The following is a 26,671-nucleotide window of genomic DNA, read 5'->3' as shown; positions in this document are numbered from 1 at the left end:
ATTATGCAGTCAGTCAAGTTTATTAAAAAAAATTTTAAGTGTTTTTATTTTTTTTTATTCCTTTTTTGTTTTTCTCAATGAGACTGTAACATTAAAAATTATATACTCACAAAAGTCTTGGCAGAATTCTACAAAGCTGTACAGAAGCAAGTCCTCATATTTAAACACTTGAAAGCCTCAGATGTTTATAATTTACTGCCCAGACTTAACTACTATCTCTAAAATAATAATTTAATGCATGCTGTCATCACTATGCTGAGGCTACTGTAAAAGCATCTGAATGGTCTGGCATAATCTCAAAAGGATTCCAAATTTTAAATTACTGGTAAGTTAAATACTAGCTTAAGTGAAGATTTGCATTTCATAACCTTGTATTTAAATGTACAGACAGTATCTGAAACACTTCTGTATATGCTATATGGATTTAAATACTAATATTATAGCTAGTTTTTAAATTAATCATTATAGATATTCAGATAGGAATGGCTTACTGTTTACAGACAGAACATTCACCATTCATGGTACTACTTAAATAAAAAATAAATACATTTCTTAGCCAGTCTGAATGCCTTCAATGTGGATGGACAGGGGGAGGCAGCATGCACAGGGCACTGTCACTAGATGGTTGCCCCCTGGGTTGCAATAGCACCCCAGATTCCGACAGGGTATCATGGGAACTGGAGTTCTTTGGCTCAGCCCTGTTGGGTTCTGTGGGTGCTGTGGGGACTACCAAACCCTATTTTGTGGGGCTGCCGCCTTACCTGGAAGTACTCCCAGGCCAAGCCTTTGGGATGTCTGAAAGTACTTCTAGGGATAGCATAAAAGGAACTACCTTTAATAACTCTGTGAGCCAGAGCCATTAACAGGTGGACAAAGCTTGCTGGGCGAAGCAGAGAAAAAGGCAGTGGAGTGAGAGAGAAACAGAAGAAGACACAGTGTTGTTGTTCTGCGTCATATTGTGGTTGGGCCATGGGAAATGCTTATAGGAATAGATTCCCACAATAAAAACCTATTTGTGCTTGCAGAACATGTGTCCATACCTTTGTGTGGGTGATTGATGAGCTTCCCCCGGGTGACCTATATATATAGTCATATGAAAAAGTTTGGGAACCCCTCTCAGCCTGCATAATAATTTACTGTACTTTCAGCAAAAAAGATAACAGTGGTATGTCTTTCATTTCCTAGGAACACCTGAGTACTGGGGTGTTTTCCGAACAATGATTTTTAGTGAAGTAGTATTTATTTGCATGACATTAAATCAAATGTGAAAAACTTGCTGTGCAAAAATTTGGGTCCCCTTGTAATTTTGCTGATTTGAATGCATGCAACTGCTCAATGCTGATTACTTGCAACACCAAACTGGTTGGATTAGCTTGTTAAGCCTTGAACTTCATAGACAGGTGTGTCCAATCATGAGAAAATGTATTTAAGGTGGTCAACTGCAAGTTGTGCTTCCCTTTGACTCTCCTCTGAAGAGCGACAGCATGGGATCCTCAAAGCAACTCTCAAAAGATCTGAAAACAAAGATTGTTCAGTATCATGGTTTAGGGGAAGGCTACAAAAAGCTATCTCAGAGGTTTAAATGGTCAGTTTCAACTGTAAGGAATGTAATCAGGAAATGGAAGGACACAAGCACAGTTGCTGTTAAACCCAGGCCTGGCAGGCCAAGAAAAATACAGGAGCGGCATATGTGCAGGATTGTGAGAATGGTTACAGACAACCCACAGATCACCTCCAAAGACCTGCAAGAACATCTTGCTGCAGATGGTGTATTTGTACATCGTTCTACAATTCAGCACAATTTGCACAGAGAACATCTGTATGGCAGGGTGATGAGAAAGAAGCCCTTTCTGCACTCACGTCACAAACAGAGTCGCTTGTTGTATGCAAATGCTCATTTAGACAAGCCAGATTCATTTTGGGACAAAGTGCTTTGGACTGATGAGACAAAAATTGAGTTATTTGGTCATGACAAATTGCACTTTGCATGGCAGAAGAAGAGCACTGCATTCCAAGAAAAACACCTGCTACCTACTGTCAAATTTGGTGGAGGTTCCATCATGCTATGTGGCTGTGTGGCTAGTTCAGGGACTGGGGCCCTTGTTAAAGTCGAGGGTCAGATGAATTCAACCCAATATCAACAAATTCTTCAGGATAATGTTCAACCATCAGTCACAAAGTTGAAGTTACGCAGGGGTTGGATATTCCAACAAGACAATGACCCAAAACACAGTTCGAAATCCACAAAGGCATTCATGCAGAGGGAGAAGTACAATGTTCTGGAATGACCGTCACAGTCAAGAAGATCATCGAAAATCTATGGGATGATTTGAAGCAGGCTGTCCATGCTTGGCAGCCATCAAATTTAACTGAACTGGAGAGATTTTGTATGGAAGAATGGTCAAAAATACCACCATCCAGAATCCAGACACTCATCAAATGCTATAGGAGGCGTCTAGAGGCTGTTATATTTGCAAAAGAAGGCTCAACTAAGTATTGATGTAATATCTCTGTTGGGGTGCCCAAATTTATGCACCTGTCTAATTTTGTTATGATGCATATTGCATATTTTCTGTTAATCCAATAAACTTAATGTCACTGCTGAAATACTACTGTCTCCATAAAGGCATGTCATATATTAAAAGGAAGTTGCTACTTTGAAAGCTCAGCCAATGATAAACAAAAATCCAAAGATTTAAGAGGGGTTCCCAATATTATATATATATATATATATATATATATATATATATGGAAAACATTAAATATATGGGGTAGATCCCCCCCAAATCTTTATCTTTTGTTCTCATCTTTCTACTATATTATATATATATACTGACTAAGTCAGTATGATCAAGGGGGGGTGGGGTGGGTGTATTGTTTAATTAAAGTGCATATGTCCTTCTTAAGTTGGCATATGCTGGGTTTATGTCCAAGTGTCTGTTGATGGCGTTTTCATCTGATAGCCAAGACTCGGCCAACTCTCTGGCACTTTTAGTACTGGCCTTAAATTTTACTTTTACGTTGTCCCAGTTGAATGTGTGTCCTGTCGATTTAGTATGTGCATATATCAAGGATAGTGCGTCCTTTCTTCTGACGGCGTTGCGATGTTCCTGTACATGTGTTGAGATTTTTTTTGATGTTTGTCCTATGTATACAGCTGAGCAAGAATTGCATGGAATACTATAAACTGCGTTTCGTGTTTCGGCTGTCGATTTCTTGTTTTTAGCATTAAACAGGACCATGCGCAGATTGTTGGTGGGTTTATGTGCTATTTTGATGCCCCACTTGGTCAGGGTGCGTGCCGTGCCTTCTGACACATTATGGTGGTACGGGAGTGAATGCCAGGTGGGGTGGGGGTTCTGATTTACGTCGCTTGTATGCTGATTCCTTTGGCGTCTGCTGTGTAGACTCCGATTAATGAATGATTTTGAGTATCCGTTCGAGGTGAAAAGTTGAAACAGATAGCGTCTCTCATTAATTTTTGTTTCCTTGGTATTACAATGCGTGTGGACTCGTTTAAATAGGGTTTTCACGCAGCTCCGTTTATGAGATACCGGGTGGTTGCTGGCGTAGTGTAGGATCTTGTCTGCGTAGCATTGTTTGCGGTAAACACTTGTGGTCAGGGTGGCGTCACTATTTCTTTTGATGTAAATGTCCAGGAAGTTGATGTGTCGATTGTTTTCTTTTTCCATTGTGAATTGGATTGCAGGGAATATTGTGTTAATATGATTGAAGAACTCATTCAGCTGGTTCTTTCTTAATATGACGAATGTGTCGTCTACATAGCGTATCCAAATTTTGGGTGTAATCTGGGATAAAGCTATGTTTTCATATCGTTGCATTACCAGTTCCGCTAGGAGTCCAGATAACGGTGATCCCATTGGCATGCCTTCTTTCTGTGTGTAATACTTGCCGTTGAAATGAAAGTGCGTTTTTTGGCAAAGTGATATTAGGTGCATTATGTCTTTGATGGACAGTTTGGTTCTTGTCTCTATGGTGGGGTCACTATCCAGTTTCATTAATAATGTTTCTGTGGCCAGTTGGATCGGGATCGTGGTGTATAGCGATGTAACATCAAACGAGACCATGATCTCGTCCTCGGCGATGGATACGTCATTCAAGTGCTGTAATGCCGACTCCGCGTTGTTGACGGAATAATCTGAGTCGTCCGTTAAATGTTTAAGTAGTTGGAAAAGTCTTTTTGACAAGTTGTATGATGGTCCGCATATTAGGCTAACCACTGGTCTGTATTTTAGTGGTGTTTTGTGTATTTTTGGGAGTCCATAAAATTCCGGGCAGTTAGCATCATTGGATTTCATTTTGTGAAAGTTCTGTACATCCAGGCGGTTACCATTTCGGAGTTTGGTCAGAGTATAGTTTATTTTATTCTGTGTGGTTTTTGTTGGGTCGTTATTTAGCTGTTGATACGTATTAGTGTCCGAAAGCATTTCTTCCATAGCTGTGGAGTATTGTTCTCTGTCTAGGATAACAGTTGCGCCTCCTTTGTCAGCTGGTGTAATAATAATGCTGTTGTCATTCCGTAAAGATCTTAGAGCTTTCTGTTCACTTGCTGCATACGTGTGGTTGGTTGCCTTGTGTGTAGCTGGCTGGCGACGTTGCATCTTATTTCTTGTGCCTGTTCTGTTGGTATTTTTTTTCAGTTGCTAAGATATGTTCTAACGAACCGAGGAAGTTCATGTTAGATGCGTCCTTATAATTGAATTTTAATCCTCTGGAGAGAATATTGTGTTCTGTGGTGGAGAGCCGTCTTTTGGATAGGTTGTGTACTCCGGATTGGGGGTTGTTCATATATTGATTTTCAGTGAGTTTACCCCATTTTTTGTTGAGTGTATATATATATATATATATATATATATATATATATATATATATATATATATATATATATATATATTGTGATGGACGACCGGCTATGGACTCCGGTCGCCACCCCCAGGCCGCTAGGAGGAGCCCTCCGGACAGCATGATGGTGCCCCGACTTCCAGCAGGGCCTCATGGACTCTGTAGTTTATACACACAGCCCTGCTGGATACCTTGGGGGCCACCGGGAGTCGCTGTAGGGGGGCTAGTGGGCTCTTGCGTGCCCTATAACCCGGGAGTGCGTCACAGTCACGTGACTGGAGGAAGCGACGTGCTCCCGGGGTGAAGAAAAGGACTGTTTACCCTGACCCGGAAGGAAAACGGACTTGTGGGTTTGGCCAGGAACCATTTCCGGGTCAGGGTGTATAAAAGGACTGTGGGAAGCCCAGAACACTGAGCTGAGCTGGGAGGTAGGGTGGCAAAGTGTCTGGGCGAGGAGGATTGGTTTGTTTAGAGAGAGAAGTATTGTTATATGAGTGTGGAGTGGAGGGTGCTTGGTGCACTGTGTGACAACAAAATAAAAGGTTGTTATACTTTTACCTGGTGTCTAGAGTGGTACCTGAGGGTTCAAGAGGTGGACAAAAGCCTCTACTGCTACAATATATATATACACACACACACACACACACACACACACACACACATAGTATATTTCTGCCTTTCCTTCAAAATGCATCATAGTTAACTAAGGAGAATGATTCCTTTCAGCTTCAGCAGATTCTTAAACTGCTGGTCTACAAATGTTTTGCCCCAAAGAAAAAAGCTAATTAAAATAACTACATACTGTATATGCACTAATAGAAAACAAGGTCTTTGTAAAAGATTACATAGCTTTGTAAAAAAATACCTGTGCAGTTTCTGTCATCTTCTGTTCAAAATCTATTTTTGCTGAAGCATACTTTTCTACAAATGCCTTGTATGTTTCTGTGGCTTTTTTTGTTTTGATTCCTGCCTGTATGTGAAGAGGAACAAAAAAAAAAAAAGCTTAAATACACAATCATACAATATAATGGCGTTATACATTGTACTTAATTTCCTCTAAAATCTAATTTCGTTTATCACATGACATTTATATTCAACTTTGCTGCTCTATTCCACAGAGTTTTATAATGCTGAATTAAACGTTTCCCTATTCAATCATGCTGCTTGTACTGTGAAGTTACACACAACTGTTATTTATTGCCCACACGAAACATTATTATAAATAAATTCAATACATAAAAATGATACACTTCATAGTTTAACATGAGTGACATTGTAGCTCAGTGATTAGTGCTGTTACTTCAGGGATCCAGCATCCTATGCAAAAATTCCTCACCCAAATGTTTCAGTGGAGTTTGCATTATAATCATTCCTTCTTCAGATACATAACCAGGACAAGTTAAGTTAACCTGATTAAGGCACAAACCTGGTTTCTTAAAAACCTCCATTTATATGTAGGACTAAACCTATGGAGTGCTCCCTTGGGCAAACACTCCTCTCCGAGCAGTGTGTGGAATGTTGCTTTTAAAAGTAACGTAGTCATATTACTCATTACTTACAAAAAATGAAATTAAACATGTTATATTACTTATTATAAAATGTACTGTGTACAAAATACATTATGTTTGTAGTAATTTTTTTTTTTTGTATGAAAAAACGCGCAGTTGACTGGCCAGTAATTTTTTATTTATAAATAACAACCATCGCCTTTTCACCTCTCCGGTCTAAGCTACTGATGATTGATAGTATGGACACTGGTGGCTGAGTCACCCGGTCATTCGGTTTTAACATCTTTAAAAAACAGCTAGATTAAAACTAAACTAACAACTTTATTAATATATTTTCTGTTACCAAATTGCATTCAGCACATTCTTTTCTGCTTGGCTGTGCAATTGAGTCCTGCCAAGGAGTGGTGTACATGTACATATGCTTCTTGCCTTACACCCAGTGATACTAGGATAATAAAAAAGCAGGTATTGTCACTTCAATAAAATAAGTATTGTATTAGGTTACTTGCTACTTTAAAAAGTATCTGGACTATATAATGCTAGTTTCTTTTAATGTGCTACTTCAAGACTGCCCCAAAGATTGTGCTGCCAAGCTTAGGTATGTTCAGCTCATCATCATAAATTTAGTGATTTCTGGAATGTTGAGAAAGGTTATTTAAACCAGGAGAAGGAATAATGCGATCACCCAAGCATTTGCCTCAAGAAATGCTTCTACCCTTGTCTATTGAAAAGTGTATGCAAAGCTAAGCAGGGAACAGTGTGCAGCAGACATATGCAGACTCTGAAGTCTTTAACTGTAAGCTGGTTATGGGTTTTCATGGCCAAAAAACGGACTTACTTCAGGAGGAGTCTGCATATGTTTACCAGGTTTCTCAGTGACCAATAACCCAGTTTCTGTAACTGGTATAAGGTTTACAAGGAAGTAACCAGGTTTCTGCAAATAACTGGGTTATTAAATTGCATATAAACACATTTCATGTTGGGCAAATTGGTGATTTAAATTTTCCCTGTGTGAGTGTGAATATTTGCAGGTGTGTACCATGCAATGGACTGGTCCATGATCTAGGACCATGCAATTAGTGCTGCCAAGAATTATGGAAACCCACAGATACTAAATTTTATTAAATGGATTAGAAAATGTTGTTGTACATTGACACTTTTACATTGGATACTATATGACAGCAGATGGTACAAATATTAAAAGGGACAAACAGCTGCTGTTCTGAGTACAGTATTTTCTTTTTGCCATTTTGCAGTCTATGTCATACTGCTGTGTAGTAAGTATATCTAAATAGCTATCATCCATTTTCTGGACCCCTGTATTCCATTAAAGGGCCACAAGGTCTTGAAGCATTTCCCAAGCATGAAGTAAGAAACATGTACATTTTAGGTGTTTTTCCTTTTTTTAAGCATATTATATATATATATGAAAATATATGAAATTTATATATATAAAAATATATAATAAAAATATAAATGTGTGTGTGTGTGTATATATATATATAAATATATATATGGAAGAGAAGGTCTGTGATACAGTTTGCATATTTGCAGCTGGAGATTCAGTAAGGGAGAAAATGAGTCACGTATCAGAAGGAAGGACGGACTCACGATCACTGATCTATACGCATACAAAATTAACAGGACCTACATTTAACTGGGACAATGTACAAGTAAGATTTAAGACCAGTACTAAAAGTGCCAGAGAGCTGGCCGAATCTTGGCTATCAAACGAGAACGCCATTAACAGACATTTGGACATAAACCCAGCATATGCAAACTTAAGAAGAACATGTTCATAATAAATAAAACTTTACGACCAATACCCGCAACCCCGCCCCCACACCTAATTTTTTGATATATATTATATTGCCTTTGATTCTTGTAAGTCCAAGCATTATCCTCCGATGAAGGCCCCTGGCAGGGGCTGAAAGCTCAGGAATAAAAACTACTTTATGATACGTGATTCATTTTCTCCCTTTGTGGATCTCCAGCTGCAAATATATATATATTATAGCATTAACAATTTATTTTACACTGCACCTAAAATTTTAAGCAATGCATGTTTATGATATGATTTTTGATTTTAGGACACTTCTATTTACATTTATTATGGGAAAGAAGAATTACAGAATCAAACACAACACGCTCCCAAATGCAACTATGGAGAGATTGTCATTATTTTAAATGTGGAAATGTAAAAGTGTGTAGAAGATTAGTTACATGAATTATTAATCTCATCAGTTCAGGGTAAGATAAAAAAGTTATGGACAAAGCAAATAGCACCAAAAAGACAGTGATATAAGCTAATGAGAAGCAAATGTAAACAACAAAACTAAAGAAAACATTTGAGAAGCATATTTGTCACATTGCTGAAATTTAGAATTTGCACAGATTGCTTTCAGATTTAACATTTAACAATAGAACATTGCTGTACTGTTGGTATTATTGTGAACACAAACAGTGTGTTGGCAAGCATTTGCTAGCCAGAGGACCAACATAGCCTGACAGGATTCAGTTTGAATGAACCACTAAGCATGGATGAGACAGCTCTACACATGCAGTACAAGACTTGGGTTCTCAGATACAGTCCTGGAGAGACGCACTGGCTACAGATTTTCAGTTCAATCTGTTTCCTAATTAAAAACCAGTCCTTGCTGATAATGAAACCTGATTTTTTCATTACATGGCTTGTTAAAGCTTTCGCTCTGCCAAATCAAATATTTTTTTTATCATACTGTAGATGTTCATTTTTAGAGAAAATTATATACATATCTTGCTGACCAGAACAGACTTTTTCATCCTTTCACTTTCTCTTTTATTGATTTCTAAATATTTTACTAGCACATATACTTCATGATGCATATACACAGGTGTACATGGGACCAATTTGGCTGGAAAGCTGGTGGTTTCCTTGTCATTTGCATCTCATTATTAACTGTTGGCTGGTTAATAAAAATAGGAAACACTTAAGACCTAAATACAGCTGTTTAAAATTAAAATAAAAAATTAAGGATTCCTAATCATAACAAGTGAGTTATCTAAAATTAAACCCAAAAAAGTAGATTGCATTAGCAGCAAATACATGGATTCTAATTAATTAATTAATTGATTAAAAATGTAATGGGTTCTAATGCAGCCACTGCAGAACATATGTTTCTGGCAAAAGTGAATGAGTGAGACCTCATTCAAGAAGATAAAAAAATAAAAGGCTGATATAGTCAAAGTCACCTCTATAAAAAAGCATTAGCTTTTTCCTTAATCAAAGTCAGTCTCTCTCCTGCTCTAGACTTTTCCAACAGGAGAAGTCTTGTGTAGGAATACCCAGCTACCTTGGTGAGCGCCAAATACTTGAAGTTTGTACAAGTGAATGGGAGGATCACCTAAATATGAGTCTGAGTCACAGAAGGGAAAAGTGACTTGTTGTGTATATATTCAGACCTTTAAGAAACAGCTGATTCAGTCTTTCAAAGAATGCATTTATAAAAAGAATTTATAAAAACGCAGCAGTGCAAGATTAACATCTGTAAGAAATTAATAAATTGTATTTTTATTCTTGTCTTAACTTTTAATGCATAACACTCCTGTATCATTTTAATATTAATTTGCCTTGTTTTGCAGAGTTTGTCCCATAATGACAGGTAAGGTAGACACAAGAGCAAACAACATTGATGGCTGAAATGATCCAACTACTTCAGTGTCAGACACACGAACATGTTCTTTAGTAAATACCAGTTTGACTAACAAGAACCAACAAAACCTTTGCAAACCCAGTTTTTTAATTTCTGAATGACACCGAAATGTAGAAACTGGGAAATTACAGTTTGATTAATTAATGTACATTTTCTGGGATGAAAACATGTACCCACATAGGCCTCCATGATTGAACTATTTAAGCAATGGACACGTGGACACCAACACTTAATGTGTTGAATGACATGAGTTCCTTTAATGTGTGTGATAAGGAGGCCTACTTGATCTAAATCGGAGATGTTAATTGTTTTGGATTTCTGTAGTATTCAAGAACTGTTTGCACACAAACATATTGGGTGCCAGAAGGTGCTAATGTCATTGATTGATTTACTTTGGAACTATGTTGTCTGATCTGAGGGTGTATTTTGAGAATATGGGAAAAGGCACCAAATGATGGTGAGGTGGCTCAGATGGACAAAGTGTCTGCTAGAATGTCCTGAAAAGACAAAAAAAAACATGTTGTGAGCATGTACAAGTAATGGCTAAATGTTCAACCTTCACCTCTGGAATAACTTCTCATGCATCTTGGTGTAGGTCAAGAGCAAGAAGTCCTAACTGGTCCCGTCTAAGACCACAACAGTTGGCCATCTACAAGGAGCTCTAGCCAAAAGGTGGTTGGTCCTTTTACAAAACAGCAGGTGAGGGGACGCTGGCACACGCATGTTGTTGCCACTCCTCCCTGTTAACAACACTTTTCGCAAAATTCGCCTTAATTCTACACTTTCTTACGCTTGTTTTATTTATTTTATTGTACGTATAGTTCGTGGATACTGCTGACTCGAATTGTATGGATTTGGCTTAATATTTACAGATTTTATGGACTCTACTTTGACTGGGAACAGCTGAGTCTGTGGATCACGGGACGAGAACCTACGAACATTTCTTTGTACCTGGCAATCTAGGACCTCGGGATGATCTGTCTCCGTGATTATATTAAATTCGCTTTGCTGATCTGCTCCCATTTCATCTTACAGTACTCTATGACTGGGAACTGATCAGATGTTCATACTAATCTGGCTTTTGGCTCTGGGGCGATCATGCCTGAAAATACCAAGCGTTACTGTTTGTGGCTGTGTATTGGAACCTCCAAATCCTGCTACCTCCTCCTGCTATGCTTTCTGCTGCTTGCTATCGCCGCTCACCAATGCTACCACACCCGCCTGTCCTACCGGTTCCACTGTGCTGTGCTGCTTCTCCACTGCTTTTCAGATAAGTATTGCCCAGTATCATGCTAAAATACTCTCATGACAAACTCCTTCTTATTAAACAGTTTGCCCAGAGCAAATAGTCTGACTGGAACATCCTAAAGGACGCCGGTATTTTGCAACGGCCGAAATATATACATCGCGGGTCAGGTCGCTGCCACCGCCAGGCTGCGAATGAAAAGACCAATGGCAGCATTTGCTCAGGAATACGCCGTCCTTCCCATGACCCTGGAAATAGAAGTGTCAGTGTGCCAAATTGGCATTATGTGGAAATAAACCCTGATTGCGGCTCTGTGCAGAAAGAAGCCTCATTAACTACTATTGCACTGTTTAACTCGAGGTCTCTTAATGGAAAAGCATTGGTGCTGTCAGAACTCATCACTGACACCAAACTTGATATTCTGTGTTTAACTGAGACTTGGCAAAAACCAAACGAATTTGCGTCTCTCACAGAGGCGACTCCAATTGGTTTCACTTTCCACACAGAGCCTCGCAGCTCAAGACAAGGCGGTGGGCTTGCAGTAATTGTCAGAGCAGACTTAAACATTAAACGAATCCCAATTGACTGTCCATTGTATTTTGAGTGCCTGGCTCTTAAACTAATAACGAAATCAGGTCCTGTCTCACTCATTGTTCTTTATCGTCCCCCAAAATACAATGCATCCTTCTTATCCGATCTGATTGAACTTTTGACCCACCTAAGCTCTTACTCTCAGAGAATTATCCTACTTGGTGATTTCAACATCCATATTGACACCCCACATCTAAAGTGAGAAATGAATTCCTATCCTTACTGGACTGTTTTGACTTGACACAACATGTTGATTTTCTAACCCACTCTGGCGGTCATATATTGGATCTGATCTGCACTTCTGGACTATCTGTTGCCAACATTTACAGCACTGATTTGGGACTCTCTGACCATAAAGCAGTATTTTTCACTGTTTCACTGCCTCTCCCTCCTCTTACCTGTAAAAGACAAATTTCTTACAGAAACCTTGAAAATATCTGTCCCTCTATCCTTTCTGGATCCATTTCTGATCTTTTACTGTCTGCACCTATTCCATCAACACTAGATAGTCTTGTTGACCACTATAACTCAGCCCTTCATTCAGCATTAGATAAAACAGCTCCTTTAAAACATAAGGAGGTTTCCTTTAAACGCTCAGCTCCTTGGTATAACTCAGAATTGCGATCTATGAAAGCAGCTGGCCGACGCCTTGAGAGAATGTCACGTAAGACTGGCCTCACTGTGCACATCCAGGCTTTCTCTGACCACCAAAGAGCTTACAGAGAAGCACTAACTTCTGCCAAGAACACCCATTACGGCAGAATAATAGAAAGTGGCCACAATAACCCAAGGGTTTTGTTCTCTGTAGTTAATAAACTACTCGAACCCGCATCTGGTCCAACTACCTCTTCTAGTGAAGTCTGTGAGGAATTCCTCCACTTTTTCCGTAACAAAATTAAAGATCTAAATAAGTCAACTAACATAAATACATCATCTGTTTATATCTCTCCCTGTTTTCCCACTCCATCCAGCTCCTTCTCTAAGTTCTCACCAGTCACATCTGTGTTTGTTAATAACCTGCTTTGTAAGATGAGGCCGACTACTTGTGTACTGGACTCCATCCCCAGCACACTACTTAAATCCTGCCTTCATGCCATAATCCCAACTGTTACAACAATAATAAACTCATCCCTTGACACTGGCTCTGTGCCGCTCACTTTTAAAATTGCTTCTGTAACCCCAATGTTAAAAAAGTCTGGCCTTGATGCTGACAATCTCAACAATTTCCGGCCTATTTCCCATTTACCTTTCCTGTCAAAAGTTCTTGAGCGTGTTGTAGCTTCCCAACTCACCAATTACCTAACCTCTAATAATTTGATGGAACCCTTTCGGTCTGGTTTCAGGGCGGGGCACAGCTGTGAAACTGCTCTGTTACGGGTAACCAATGATTTGCTTATGGCAGCAGACTCTGGACAAACCAGCATATTAATTCTGTTAGACCTCAGTGCAGCATTTGACACTGTTAAGACATGACATCCTACTGTCCAGAATGGAGAACATGCTGGGTATCTCTGGCACTGCCCTCCAGTGGTTCAAGTCCTATCTGACTGATAGGCTAGAGTTTGTTAGTCTTGGCAACAGCAGATCCAGCTCAGCGCCAGTCACACAAGGAGTCCCTCGGGGCTCTGTCCTCGGTCCTCTGCTTTTCTGTATTTACATGCTTCCCCTTGGCCATATTATCCATAGCTATGGACTGAGTTATCATTTTTATGCAGATGATACTCAACTCTACTTCAATGTTAAAAGTGGAACTTCATTAGAGCTTTCTCAGCTCACAACCTACCTTAGTGAAATTAAAACCTGGATGGAGCAGAATTCTTTAAAATTAAACTGCAATAAAACTGAACTCCTGCAAATTGGGACTAAAATGCAACTTAATAAAATGAGCTCCTTCCCAGTCCATCTTGGCGGTGATCTCATCAGACCTGCCTCTACTGTAAAAAATCTTGGTGTCATTTTTGATTCCTCTCTCTTTTATTCCGCCCACATAAATCACATTAAGAAACTTTCTTACTTTCACCTCCGTAACATATCCCGTGTTCGCTCCTTCCTCTCCTTCTCTAATGCTGAGAAACTTGTCCATGGTTTTATCACATCCTGCATCAATTATTGTAATTCCCTACTGGCAGATGCCCCTTCTAATCTTATGTCACAGCTCCAGCTTATTCAAAACTCAGCTGCAAGAGTCCTTACTCGAACCAACAGCAGCGAGCATATCACACCCATCCTGCTCCATCTCCACTGGCTCCCTGTGTCTTACAGAATCGAATATAAAATCCTACTAATAACCTACAAAGCTTTACATAACCTCACACCAAACTACATCAGTGACCTACTCCATCACTATGTGCCTGCCCGCCCACTAAGGTCCTCTGATTCTGGCAATCTTGTTCTACCCCACACTAATCTACACTCCATGGGTGACTGGGCCTTCAGCTGTATAGCGCCTAGACTCTGGAATGACCTACCGAAATTAATCAGATCAGCTGACTCCATGAATTCTTTTAAAAAACAACTCAAAACTAATCTGTTCAGGAAGGCTTTTAGCTCTACTTGACTTTATTACACTTCTCTCAGTTTACTTCTCTGTCAAGATGCTAATGTAACCTGTGTGTGTGTGTGCTAGACCATCAATTATGTTGTCTGTTTTTTTTCAGAATTCACTGTCTTAATCTTCTTTATTTTTTTATCTGGTTTGTACAATGCTATATACTGTATACGCTGCCGTTCTTTATTATATTCTGTAAGTGCCTTGAGCATGGGAAAGGCGCTATATAAATAAAAAGTATTATTATTATTTATTATTAATGGCAGCAATGAGAGTGCTCACTGGTGGACATCAATTGTGAGCAAAACCATTAAAGAATAAAGCCTTCAGTGCAATCTTATCTCTTTGTAGTACTAAAAGGCACTAGCATATCAAGGAAGTAGCAGAAGCAAAGGACCATTTATGAAACAGACTGAATGAGGCCACAAAAAGCTGACTTTGAGACAGCCTCAGACACATTAGGGAAAACCATTTAAAAACACGGGTAGAGAATAGGTATAGCGTCACTAAGGCGGTTCTTTGCCGCAGCATGGCAGCGTTGACACTGGTGAGAATATCTCATCACAAGGTGGAAGGAGCACTTTAAGGAGCTCACAAACTACGTGAATACAGCTTCCATTTTAGATAGCAGTGCCAGAATTACTGGTGGGAAATGGATTTGTTTCTGTTGCTGAAGTAACTGCAGGGGTTAAAAGGCTACAGAATGGGAAGGGCAAAAAATAAAGCTGGACGGTATCCACTTGAAAATATTACAAGCATTGAATATTATGGGATATCTTGTTTAACAAATCTCTTCAGTTCTGTGTGGAAGACTGGCTGACTACGGTGGTGGTACCCCACATTGCTCTTAGATTTGCAAGGGGTAAAGGATTTTATTGTTTAGAGCCAAGCTAGGATACATAACCACCAATTCCACACTTTAATTACTGTTAACCTTTTCTCAATAATTACCCCTTTATAGTTCAGCTGGTTCCTTGCTGCAGTGTAAATGTTTTAGGCACAATAAATTGTTTAACACAATGGAAAAGGTGGCTGTGTCTGTCAAATTTGACATATAGTCACTGTAACTCTTAACCAAATCTAGCTTGTGGTAAAACAATCCTGACGTCAAAGATATTAATTAGTCTAAGTTATAACGTACAAGCAACAAGATAACAATAATAAAAAAAATAGTCAATGATTTGACCTGAGATTCCACACACAGTTCTATGAAAAGGTTTTGCCTACTTCCTGATACCCTTTATTTTTGTATATTTGTCACAATTAATGTTTTCATATCATTAGATAAAATGTAATATTAGATAACAGGAATCAGTGTAAACATTTAACACCATTTCTAAATTACCACTTAACATACTATATTTAAATAGTAAAGTTATCCAGCATACATATTACCTGTGGGAAAAATAAATAGCTCTGTTAGTTACTCACTTAGACAGCTGACCAAATTAAACTGTTGAGTAAATGAACATATTTCACACTAAAATTAAAAATAAAAAAAAAATAAAAAAGCCTACAACTTTAGCAGGCTTCAATAATTAAATTGTATATATAACTCTTAAAACCTGTACCATTTCATGTATATCAATTAAGCTCATATGGTTTTTACCTTTTCAATTTCTTTTTGCGTGGCTCCTTCTTTCTTCAGTCTTTCCTGCTCTACACTCTTTACATTATAATTTTCCTTGGATTTTTGTAATGCCTGAGTGATGCTCTGTATATTCTGCACAGATTCCAGAGTGCTTGATACTTCTTCCTTTGTCTGTTAGCAAAGTTTAAATAAAAAGGTAGACATAACATAAAATATTTTCTCTCCATTTTGGATCAAAATATGTCATGGGAATATAAACATTATGCATTGTGTTGTACCTGTAAACTAACAATAAGAAAAACTGCTAAATAAAAATACAATAACTGTATTAAAAATAATTCTGAACATTAAAAATTAAAATCAGTTTGCCATTAAGTCTATAAGCTCTTTCGCTTGGCCTAACGATATTATTCAATCTCAGTATTAGACAGCGGTTATCAAGGTCTCCATTTCAAGTGCATGACTTTGACGCTTGCTCTGCTATGTGAAGAAGTCCTTACTTCCATGCAGAAAACAATTTTTCTATTACATTTCAAAAGATATCTTCTATCTCACAGATAACACCATAACTATTTCAACTACATGAACTTTTATGAACAACCAATTTAGTTGTCTGGAATGATTTTGTTTAGTGTAAGGCTTTCTTTTTTAATTAAGTTACAGTTATTAAATGTAGATTGGAATCAAAGCAAAGCCTATACAGTAACAGAAAAAACACTATTTTCTGTGTGGTTAAGTATACAAAAATTTGTCAATAATGTTTGGTATAATTAATGTCCAAAAGAATGCTTCTTTTAGAGCTCTTGCTTATGCTGAAAAAACACATGAAATCAGTCTGCCAGAATGGCCCTTGTTCCTAGCAATGGAAATGGAGCATGTTTCTTTTTTTCTTGATCAGAACTGCATGTAGCATGCAGAACTATACACACACACACACATTTATATATATATATATTTATATATATATATATCTCTATTATAAAAAAAATCGAGACATGAAAAAAAAAAATCGGGAGATGAGACATGACCTTCACGTCACTTAAAAGACCCGCAAGAGGAAAGAGATTGGCCACGGAACGTCTCGCGGGGACCTTAAACATGAGACTTTGTGCCAAGAGATTGACCCAGGACCGTCACGGGGACATAGAACATGAGATTCTTGCAAGACACGCCCTACTTACAACCAATATCAAATAAGACCACGGGCAGCAAAACACTCAGTCATGTCAAGGCTTTGAGCACATACAGATCCATGGCTCTCAGCGCATATAAAGCGTTTAAGGACAATACGTTATAGATGAAACGTCAACGGCTAAGTGAAGAAGAAAGAGCAGTGCGGAGAAAAGAGACTCAAAAGCGTTGGAGAGAAAAAAATGCGAAAAAGAAAAAGAATAATCTAGGTGCAAATTCAGAAAATAAGGAAAGTAATAATCAGTCCGGAACAAGTGGAACTGAAAAAAAAGCAAGTCCAATCGGGCTCAGAATTAAAAGACAAAGTATAACTTCATAAAGACGTTCAAAAATGCTGCCGCTATACACATGCAGAGCAGGTTAGAGATTATGAAAGCAGTGGAATTCGAAAGTCTCAAAAAAAAAAAACGATGGCGCAATACACATGCAGAGAAAGGTAAAGAATATGAAAGCAGGAAAATTTGAAAGTATTGTAGCATCCCTTCCAGGTTGAAGCCTTTTTTTTTTTGGAGTGACTATTAGGTTCGATTGAGGAAGGGCGGAGTACAGCAAGGAAAAATGACAGCATGGTATTGATTGATGCAGTAGATGGGTCCCAGGATAGGAGGAGGGGGTTGGACAGGGTGCTAGAAGGTTGTGTTTGGGGTTACGAAGTCGGCATTCTTTTTCTTGATTGTTCAAGTAAAACTTTTGTGAGACTTTACTACGTCTGTCTGTTTTTTGTTTTTTTTTTACTTCTCTTTTCGCGCCGGACACGGATGTCGCTACAGTATCAAAAAAGATAGTAAAGATTGCATTAGCACAAATAAAAGGAAGTTATTACTCGAAAAAAGGGAAAATAATCATCACGGACCAGTAGTAATTGAAAAAATAGCAGGACAAAGCGAGGTCAGAAATAGAAGACAAAGAGTAGAAAACAAAGTAAAACATCATAAAGAGGTTTAAAAACATGGGGGCCAAACACATGCAGAGCAGGTTAGAGATAATGAAAACAGTGGAATTCAAAAGACTCAAAAAACGTAGGCGTGAAACACGTGCAGAGCAAGATACAGAATATGAAAGCAGAAAAAAACGAAATTGTCAAAACATATAAAGTAAACATCGCATTAGTGCAAACAGAAATTATTACTCGGAGAAATAACGAAAAGGCGAACAAAGATTGAATATATGGACATAGGTGATTTGTCTGAAGTATGTAAATATTTTAAAGTTTAAGTCGTGTAAAAAACATACCTTTTTGTGTGTTTTTATTTGTTCATCTGAATACTTCTGAGCATCTTTTATTAATTCTTGAAGCTTCCTGACTAATTCTAAATGGCAGCTTGCCAATTTTTCTGTAGATGTTTTAAAAACCTCCCATACTGGTGCAAATGTCCTAATGAAAATATAAAAACATTATTCTCAAAGGGTTAAACAGATTAAAGAAAATCTACATACAATGTATGAATTAGAATGTATGAAAACTACTCACCCTAACTGAGAATAGTTGCTAGCTGTTTTGGCCAGTTTAGCCATAGACCGTGCATATGTTTCTTCTATGGTAGCCCTGCAAAAATAAAAGGTATTCTGATATGTCATCTCAATATGATGTGCAACATAAACATATAGTACATTTTTAAAGTCAGTTAGGTTTAAATAACATCTATAAAGGTACAGGGCATAATTTAAATCTAATATGATAAATACAAAGCAATTACAAATATCCCATCATCCAATAGCCATTTCCATGTCAGTCACAAGGACTCAAAGCTTTGCTTGGCTTCATATTGCAGATAGAAGTTTTTATGTATGTATTAAAATAAAATTTTACATAATGGTAGTATTAAATCAGCACTAACTGCTGTGTCATCCATATCCATATTACTAAACGAGAATGGTAAACCGGATATGGATGCAGGGACCTGCCCGTGGACGCAGGAGACATAGTGCGCAGGCGCCACACAAAGCCCCCCTCCCCAGAGTGAAACGGGAGAGACTACGAATGTGCGCAGGCGCCACACAAAGCCCCCCCGCCCCAGAGCAAAACGGGAGAGACTATGAACCGTCTGACATGCCGCAAGCAGGATAAAGCGAGGTCAGAAATAAAAGACAGAGTAGGAAACAAAGTAAAACGTCATAAAGAGGTTAAAGAATGGGGCCAAACACATGGAGAGCAGGTTACAGATGATGAAAACTGGAATGCAACAGCTTCAAAAAAACCTAGGCACGAAACACATGCACAGCGAAGGACAGAATATAAAGGCGGAAACAATGACAGTTAAACGTCCATACCACACAGCGGAGGCAGACCCGGAAGGTGCAGGCGCCTACATCGCGTATAGGAAGGCGCGGGAAAGTACGAAAGACAAAGGCGCCTACACATCATGGTGAAACCCGACATAATACGGAAGGCGCAGGCGTTGCCGCCATATTGTGAGTGGCACTAATGCGTAGTGAAGGTGCAGGCGTCACCGCCATATTGTGCGTGGAACTACTGTTGAGTGAAGTTAGGAATAATGTGCTGCTTGGTGTGCCACACAAACCCCCCCACAGACTACGGAGTCCATAGAGACTACAAACGACATAACCACACAAACAACAGGAGTCAGCGCCCAACCCCAGAGTAAAACGGGACAGAATACGGAGTCGAGAAAGGTTCACAAATCAAACCCGACATAATACGGCACCCCAGAGTAAAACGGGACAGACTACGGAGTCCAGAAAGGGTCACAAATCAATTGGAGTACGGGAAGCGCAAGATAGTATGCAAACACACTACACAGCATGATCCACGCACCTCTAATGACCCGCAAGCAAAAACACGATATAGTACAGAAACCCAACAAATACAGACTCCACAACATATTTGAATCACATTACAGTGATACAATCACACAGACAACAGGAGTCAGCGCCCCACCCCAGAGTAAAATGGGACAGAATACGGAGTCGAGAAAGGTTCACAAATCAAACCCAACATAATACGCCACCCCAGAGTAAAACGGGACAGACTACGGAGTCCAGAAAGGGTCACAAATCAATTAGAGTACGGAAAGCGCAAGATAGTACGCAAACACACTACACAGCATGATCCACGCACCTCTAATAACCCGCAAGCAAAAACATGATATAGTACAGAAACCCCACAAATACGGACTCCACAACATATTTGAATCACATTACAGTGATACAATATTAACAGTGCAACCACACAAAACACAGGCACATCACCTGATGGGTAATAAGAATAAACGGACACTCCGTATTAAAGGTTCGTCATCCTCACACGTGAAAACTATACAGCATAAGTGAATCATCACATTACAATCATACATTATTAACAATTCAACCACAGAAAACGCTACGTATTAACAGTAAGTGCAATCCATTATCCATATTACTAACGCTAAACAAGGAAGAACTAATGGAGTTACGCTCACGGCTCCAAAACAATAGACCAGATACCACTGTTAACGCAACGGGTTATATTATGTCCAAAGAATACTGATATTGATCACATAAATAACCAAGTCATTGCATTACTTCCTGGAGAAAGCCGCCTCTTTCTAAGTACTGACAAAGTTGATTCTGAAGATGAGATTGAACATCTTAATTTCCCCTTAGAATATCTGAACACTATTAACCCAGCCGGATTACCACAACACAATCTTAACCTTAAAATCGGAACAATTGTCATGCTATTGAGAAACCTTAATACTAAACAAGGTTTATGCAACGGTACACGTTTAGTCATCAACACCATGACAAACAATGTTATTGAAGCAAAAATACTTACAGGATCACATACTAACAATACTGTTTTAATTCCTAGAATTGACCTTACAAGTTCTGCCCTTGAATTACCATTTACACTTAGGCAACGCCAATTTCCCATTAAACCTGCATTTGCCATGACAATCAACAAATCCCAAGGACAGACCATGGACAAAGTTGGCATATACCTCTCTGAGCCCGTATTTGAACATGGACAACTTTATGTAGCCTTCTCATGAGTTCGGCGTTCATCTGACATTAAAGTTAAAGTTATAAATACTCCAAACCAAGGAAAACTCATTCAAGGACAACAAACCATCTTTACTACAAATATTGTATATAAAGAGATATTCCAATAAATCTTTGTGATTTACCATACAATACGTTCTTTACTTCCTATATGCATCATCAACACCTTTACACTCTAATGTATCTCATGCATACATCGAACGATTTGATAGATAGATAGATAGATAGATAGATAGATAGATAGATAGATAGATAGATAGATAGATAGATAGATAGATAGATAGATAGATAGATAGATAGATAGATAGATAGATAGATAGATAGATAGATTTCGCGTTACCCAACACCAGGGGTTGGCGAGCGAAGCCCCCTAGTTTTATAGATAAGGAAGATTAGGTTGGAATGCAGGCCCAATCCCTGTCTGTGTGCCATTTACACTCACCAGCCACTTTATTAGGTACACCTTGCTAGTTCCTGGTTGGACCCCCCTTTTGCCTTCAGAATTGCTGTTAATTCTCCATGGTATAGATTCAACAAGATGCTGGAAACATTCCTCAGGGATTTTGGTCCATATTAACATGATAGCATCAAGCAGTTGCTGCATATATGTCAGCTGCACATCCGTGATGTCAATCTCCGTTCTACCACATCCAAAAGGTGCTCTATTGGACTGAGATCTGGTGACTGTGGAGGCCATTTGAGTACAGTAAACTTATTATCATGTTCAAGGAACCAGTTTGAGATGATTTGAGCTTTCTGACTTTGCACGTTATCCGGTTGGAAGTAGCCATCAGAAAATGAGTACACTGCAGTCATAAAGGGATGGACATGGTCAACAATAATACTCAGGTAGGCTGTGGCATTTAAATGATGCTCCATTGGTACTAAGGCGCCCAAAGTGTGCCAAGAAAATATCCCCCATACCTTTACACCACCACCACCACCACCACCACCACCAGCCTGAACTGTTGATTCATGGCAGGATGGATCCATGCTTTCATGTTAATGACAACAAATTCTAACCCTAATATCTGAATGCCACAACAGAAATCGAGACTAATCAGACCAGGAAATGTTTTTCCAATCCTCCGGTGTTCAATTTTGGCAAGTCAGTGCCAATTGTAGCTTCAGTTGCCTGTTCTTAGCTGACAGGAGTGGCACCCAGTGTGGTCTCGGTCTCCTGCTGCTGTAGACCATCTGCTTCAAGGTTCGATGTGTTGTGCATTCAGAGATGTTCTTCTGCATACTTCACTTGTAACAAGTGGTTATCTGAATTACTGTTGCCTTTCTATCAGTTCAAACCAGTTCGGTCATTCTCCTGTGACCTCTGGTAGCAACAAAGCATTTTTGCACAGAGAACTGATGCTCACTGGATATCTTCCCTTTTTCGGACCATTCTCTGTAAACTGAAGAAATGGTTGTGCGTGAATATCCCAGTAGATCAGCAGACCGTGCCATCTGACACCAACAACCATGCCACATTTGAAGTCACTAAAATTAGCTTTCTTCCCCATTCTGATGCTTAGATTAAACTTTGTCTTGACAATGTCTACATGCCTAAATGCAATGTGTTACTGCCAATGCAACTGGCTGATTAGACCAGGCAGGTGAACAGGTGTACCTAATAATGTGTCCGGTGAATGTACATATTCTTCACGTCTGTTTTCTTTTTCTCCAGATGCTGTGGTTTTCCTACCCGCAACTAAATTTTGTGCATGCTAAATTAAAATGCTGCCTTGAAATTAACTGTGTTAGCAAGGATGCATATAATATACATTAGCAAGAATAATAGATACAAAAACCAAGATACTGGTTAACAGAGCAAAATTAGTATCTTGAGGCAAAAAGTAACTTTTGCTTTTTGTTACATTATGTGCTTTTAATTAACAGGCCTATTGTTTGACTATCATTATTTTTCTGCTCTTATAAATCTGTTAATGAGACACAAGCGTCTGAAATAAAAAAACAAATACTGTATATGAATTTTTGAAGCAACTGACTGGTAAAAAATCAAGTATGAAAGGCAATTCTAAAAGTGATGAACCTACAATACATAATCAATGTGTTATCAGCTTAGAACATTCTTTTTTGTTTTGCTTTCTATAAATAGTACATGGAACTATAATGAAATTAACAAATAATTACAAGAATCCCATCAATTCTTGCATCTTCTGCTGAAATACATCAGAAAGTAAGTTAGCTCTCTCTGCAGGGTATTATTCTCTCTTAGTATGATTTGGTCACATGAGTAAGCTGGGCATAGTTCCATTGTTATGGAAAAATTGTACTCCTTTGCTATATAGATGCAAACCATCTGGCTGCAAATTTATATTTTATATATATATATATATATATATATATATATATATATATATATATATATATATATATATATATGGAAAGTCACAGAACACAAAGATCTTTTCCAAGAAAGTGTGCTCAAAAATTGTAAACATAAAGAAAATATTCTTTACATAATTCAAAGCTGCTCTTCTGTAGGATTGGCTAGGCAATTTGCACTCTCTCCTGGCATCTGCGTAGGTTTTCTCAAGTACTCCAGTATCCACACAAATTCCAAAAGATTTACAGTTTAGGTTTATTGGTAAAACTAAACAAGCCCTGGAAAAGGTAGTGTGGGTGTGTGGAATAGTGTGTACTGTGCTGGACAGATGCCTAATCCAGTGATGCTTTCTGACTTGTACTAGATGTTGTTGGAGTAGATTCTAAACATCTACAGTCCTGTAATAATGGGAAAAAAAAAAAATAAAAAAATAATAATCAGAATCAGAATCATGTTTTTGGTATGCAGAAGCAATAATATGTGTGATGCATATTAAACTATAGCAGATAGCCACAGTTCAGTTCTAGTTGATTCTAGGCAAATTCTTTTCCATCTCATCCACTATAAAATGCAGTATACAGTACTCCACAAGTTGTGACTCATCTTATGGCGATATCACATCTAATTTAAATCATTCTGTGCAGTGTCTATGGGCCATTGTACGAAGAACAATGCATGTCCTTCATTTAAAAGGAATGAGTGAGAGCTGCCCCAGCCACATAGAGAGTGACTTTTTGGCACAAAGATACAATACACGGAATACAAATAGTAATAGAGTAAACAATGAAAGAAGACACATACCAAATGGAAAAAAAAGCTTATGAATTAACATACTTTTTGTTTCACGTTACAATTTACCACAGAATACATGGTTTGTAACAAATTAAATCTACTGTATAATGTCTTCTATCCTTTCCTAGCTTAAGCTGTAGAGAGCCACTGTCTTTTAGCTTATTGAGCATGTGATGGTTAATGGACCGTGTTCTGATAAGGCTAACTGCTGTCTCATTCTCAATTTATGTTAAACTAGCCACCAAAACTTTCAAAGACAGGCAACAGAATAATTAAAAAATATCTGCTACCTCCTGCCCCTTTCCCTTGTATTTGCACGTATGTGAACATCTCTTCTCTCAAGCACATTCTGGTAAAACCTGCATCTCAAACTCTCATTATTTTCAAGGTGCCTTTCATATATCCTGTTTGGTTTTACACTTGCTGTCTTTGAAGGCAACTCTCTCAACACGATTTATGTGCCTTTACTCCTCCTTGCGCATTTCACATTCGCACTTCCTCTTTTCTTGCGTCACTAAAGTCAAACTGACCAATCAGCTTATTCTGAGGGACTGGACACTCTGACCTTAGTGTTTCATTATATAGAAAATTAGTTTAACATCAGTTTTGTCATTGTTAGCACATTCTGTAGTTATATATGCCCCGGTATTCTCTAATTTGACAGATTCCAATGGTAAGTGTTTGCATCATCATTAAAATTTTACAGTTTAAAGATATACTAACAAACCTATTGATTGCAAGTTTTATATATGCAACGTATGCTTGTTAGTATTGCAACTTTGACACACAGACATGAAAAAGTTCTATTTTAAATATACTGCCTAGGCAAAAAAAAAAGGTTGCTGTTTGAATTTTAATGTGCAAATACTTAAAGTAAGAGTCAATAATGGTATCTTTACTGCAGTGATTATGGGTTTTATCTAGTAATAATTCCTTTAACTGTAACCGATAAAGTGTGTGGCTTCTCAATTCTTAAACAGCCATATTTGAAGATGTTTCCTGTGGTTGCAGAAAAGATTATGCTGCATTTACAAAGGGGAAAATTATTGGCCTGCATCAAACAAAGAAAACAAGTAAGTAAATTGCTGAAGTTAATGGAACCGAGTTAAGAACTGTCCAACTCATTATTAAAACCTGGAAGGATAATGGTGAACCATCAACTTTGCAGAAGAAATGTGGTCAGAAAAAAATCTTGAATGATTGCAGCTGGAGATCACTAGATGGTGAATTCAAATCATAACTCATGACTAATGTTTAATAGTGAAAGTAACAGCATTTCCACACGCACAATGTGACAAGAACTTGCAGGATTAGGACTAATCGGCAGTGTGGCCACAAGAAAACCACTTTTTAGTTAGGCTACATTGAGGATGAAGTAAATAACAGTTTGCTAGAGAGCACACAGATTGGACTGTGGAACAATGAAAAAATGTTAACATTGGTCTGACGAGCCCATATATACCCTATTCCAGAGTGATGGCTGCATCAAGATAAGGAGGGAAGCACAAAAAGCAATCGGCCCATTATACATAGTGCTCACTGTGCAAGCCTCTGGGGCAGTATTATGATCTGAGGTTGCTTTAATTGGTCTTGTCTAGGCCCAGCAACATTATGCAGCAATAAAATTAAGTCAGCTGAGTACCTGAATCTACTGAATGACCAGGTTATCCTATCAATAGATATTTTTCCACAATAACATCGCAGGAATACCAATGCCAAGAGCGCAAATTGTGAAAGAATGCTTCAGAGAGCATGAAGAATCATTTTCACACATGAATTGGCCAGCAGAGAGTCATGATCTTAACACACCAAATGTCTTTGGGTTGTGGTGGAGAAGACTTTACAGAAAGGTTTGACTTTCCTGTCACCAATCCAGGATCCTAGGGAAAAAATAATGTAAAGATGGATGAAAATAATTGTTGATATGTTGCATAAGCTCATCGAAACAACACCATAATGAATTCACGCCATAATCAAACCTAAAGGCAGTTCAACAAAATATTAAAGTATTTGACTTTTTTTGGCCAGGCTGTGTGTACTTTGGGGAAAAATGCCATTAAGTGAAAGACACATTCATAATTACAAGCTATAAACAAGGGGCTTTGGAACTAAATTAATTATTTCATCTATAACATTTATTTAAATTTTTTTTCATATATTGGTTACTTTTCGTGCATATTTGCATGGTTTGTCTAGCAGCATTTTAGCAAGATTTAGCCATAGAAAGACACACTAAGTGCCCCCACTGCTTCTGTTTGTGGATCTAACAGAGTAAAAATTCTGACAGCCTAGTACCACTGGGTACC

General features: G+C 38.3%; 1 protein-coding gene across 3 annotated transcripts in view; it reads right to left on the bottom strand.

Annotated features, from left to right (window-relative positions):
- The window catches only part of fcho2 (FCH and mu domain containing endocytic adaptor 2), a 144,085-nt gene that overhangs the window by 54,985 nt on the left and 62,429 nt on the right, over window positions 1-26,671 (bottom strand). For all 3 annotated transcript variants that reach the window (XM_028805664.2, XM_028805663.2, XM_028805665.2), the window contains exons 3-6: window positions 18,702-18,776; window positions 18,464-18,605; window positions 16,058-16,210; window positions 5,729-5,833 (exon numbers count right to left, since the gene is read on the bottom strand). In XM_028805664.2, coding sequence (XP_028661497.2) covers window positions 5,729-5,833; window positions 16,058-16,210; window positions 18,464-18,605; window positions 18,702-18,776 — 475 coding nt within the window. The remainder of the gene's footprint in view (window positions 1-5,728; window positions 5,834-16,057; window positions 16,211-18,463; window positions 18,606-18,701; window positions 18,777-26,671) is intronic.

This window comes from Erpetoichthys calabaricus, chromosome 7 (genome assembly GCF_900747795.2).
Source record: "Erpetoichthys calabaricus chromosome 7, fErpCal1.3, whole genome shotgun sequence".
NCBI lineage: Eukaryota > Metazoa > Chordata > Cladistia > Polypteriformes > Polypteridae > Erpetoichthys > Erpetoichthys calabaricus.
The sequence above is the reverse complement of the archived record's forward strand: the minus strand, read 5'-3'. Positions and strand labels throughout refer to the sequence as shown.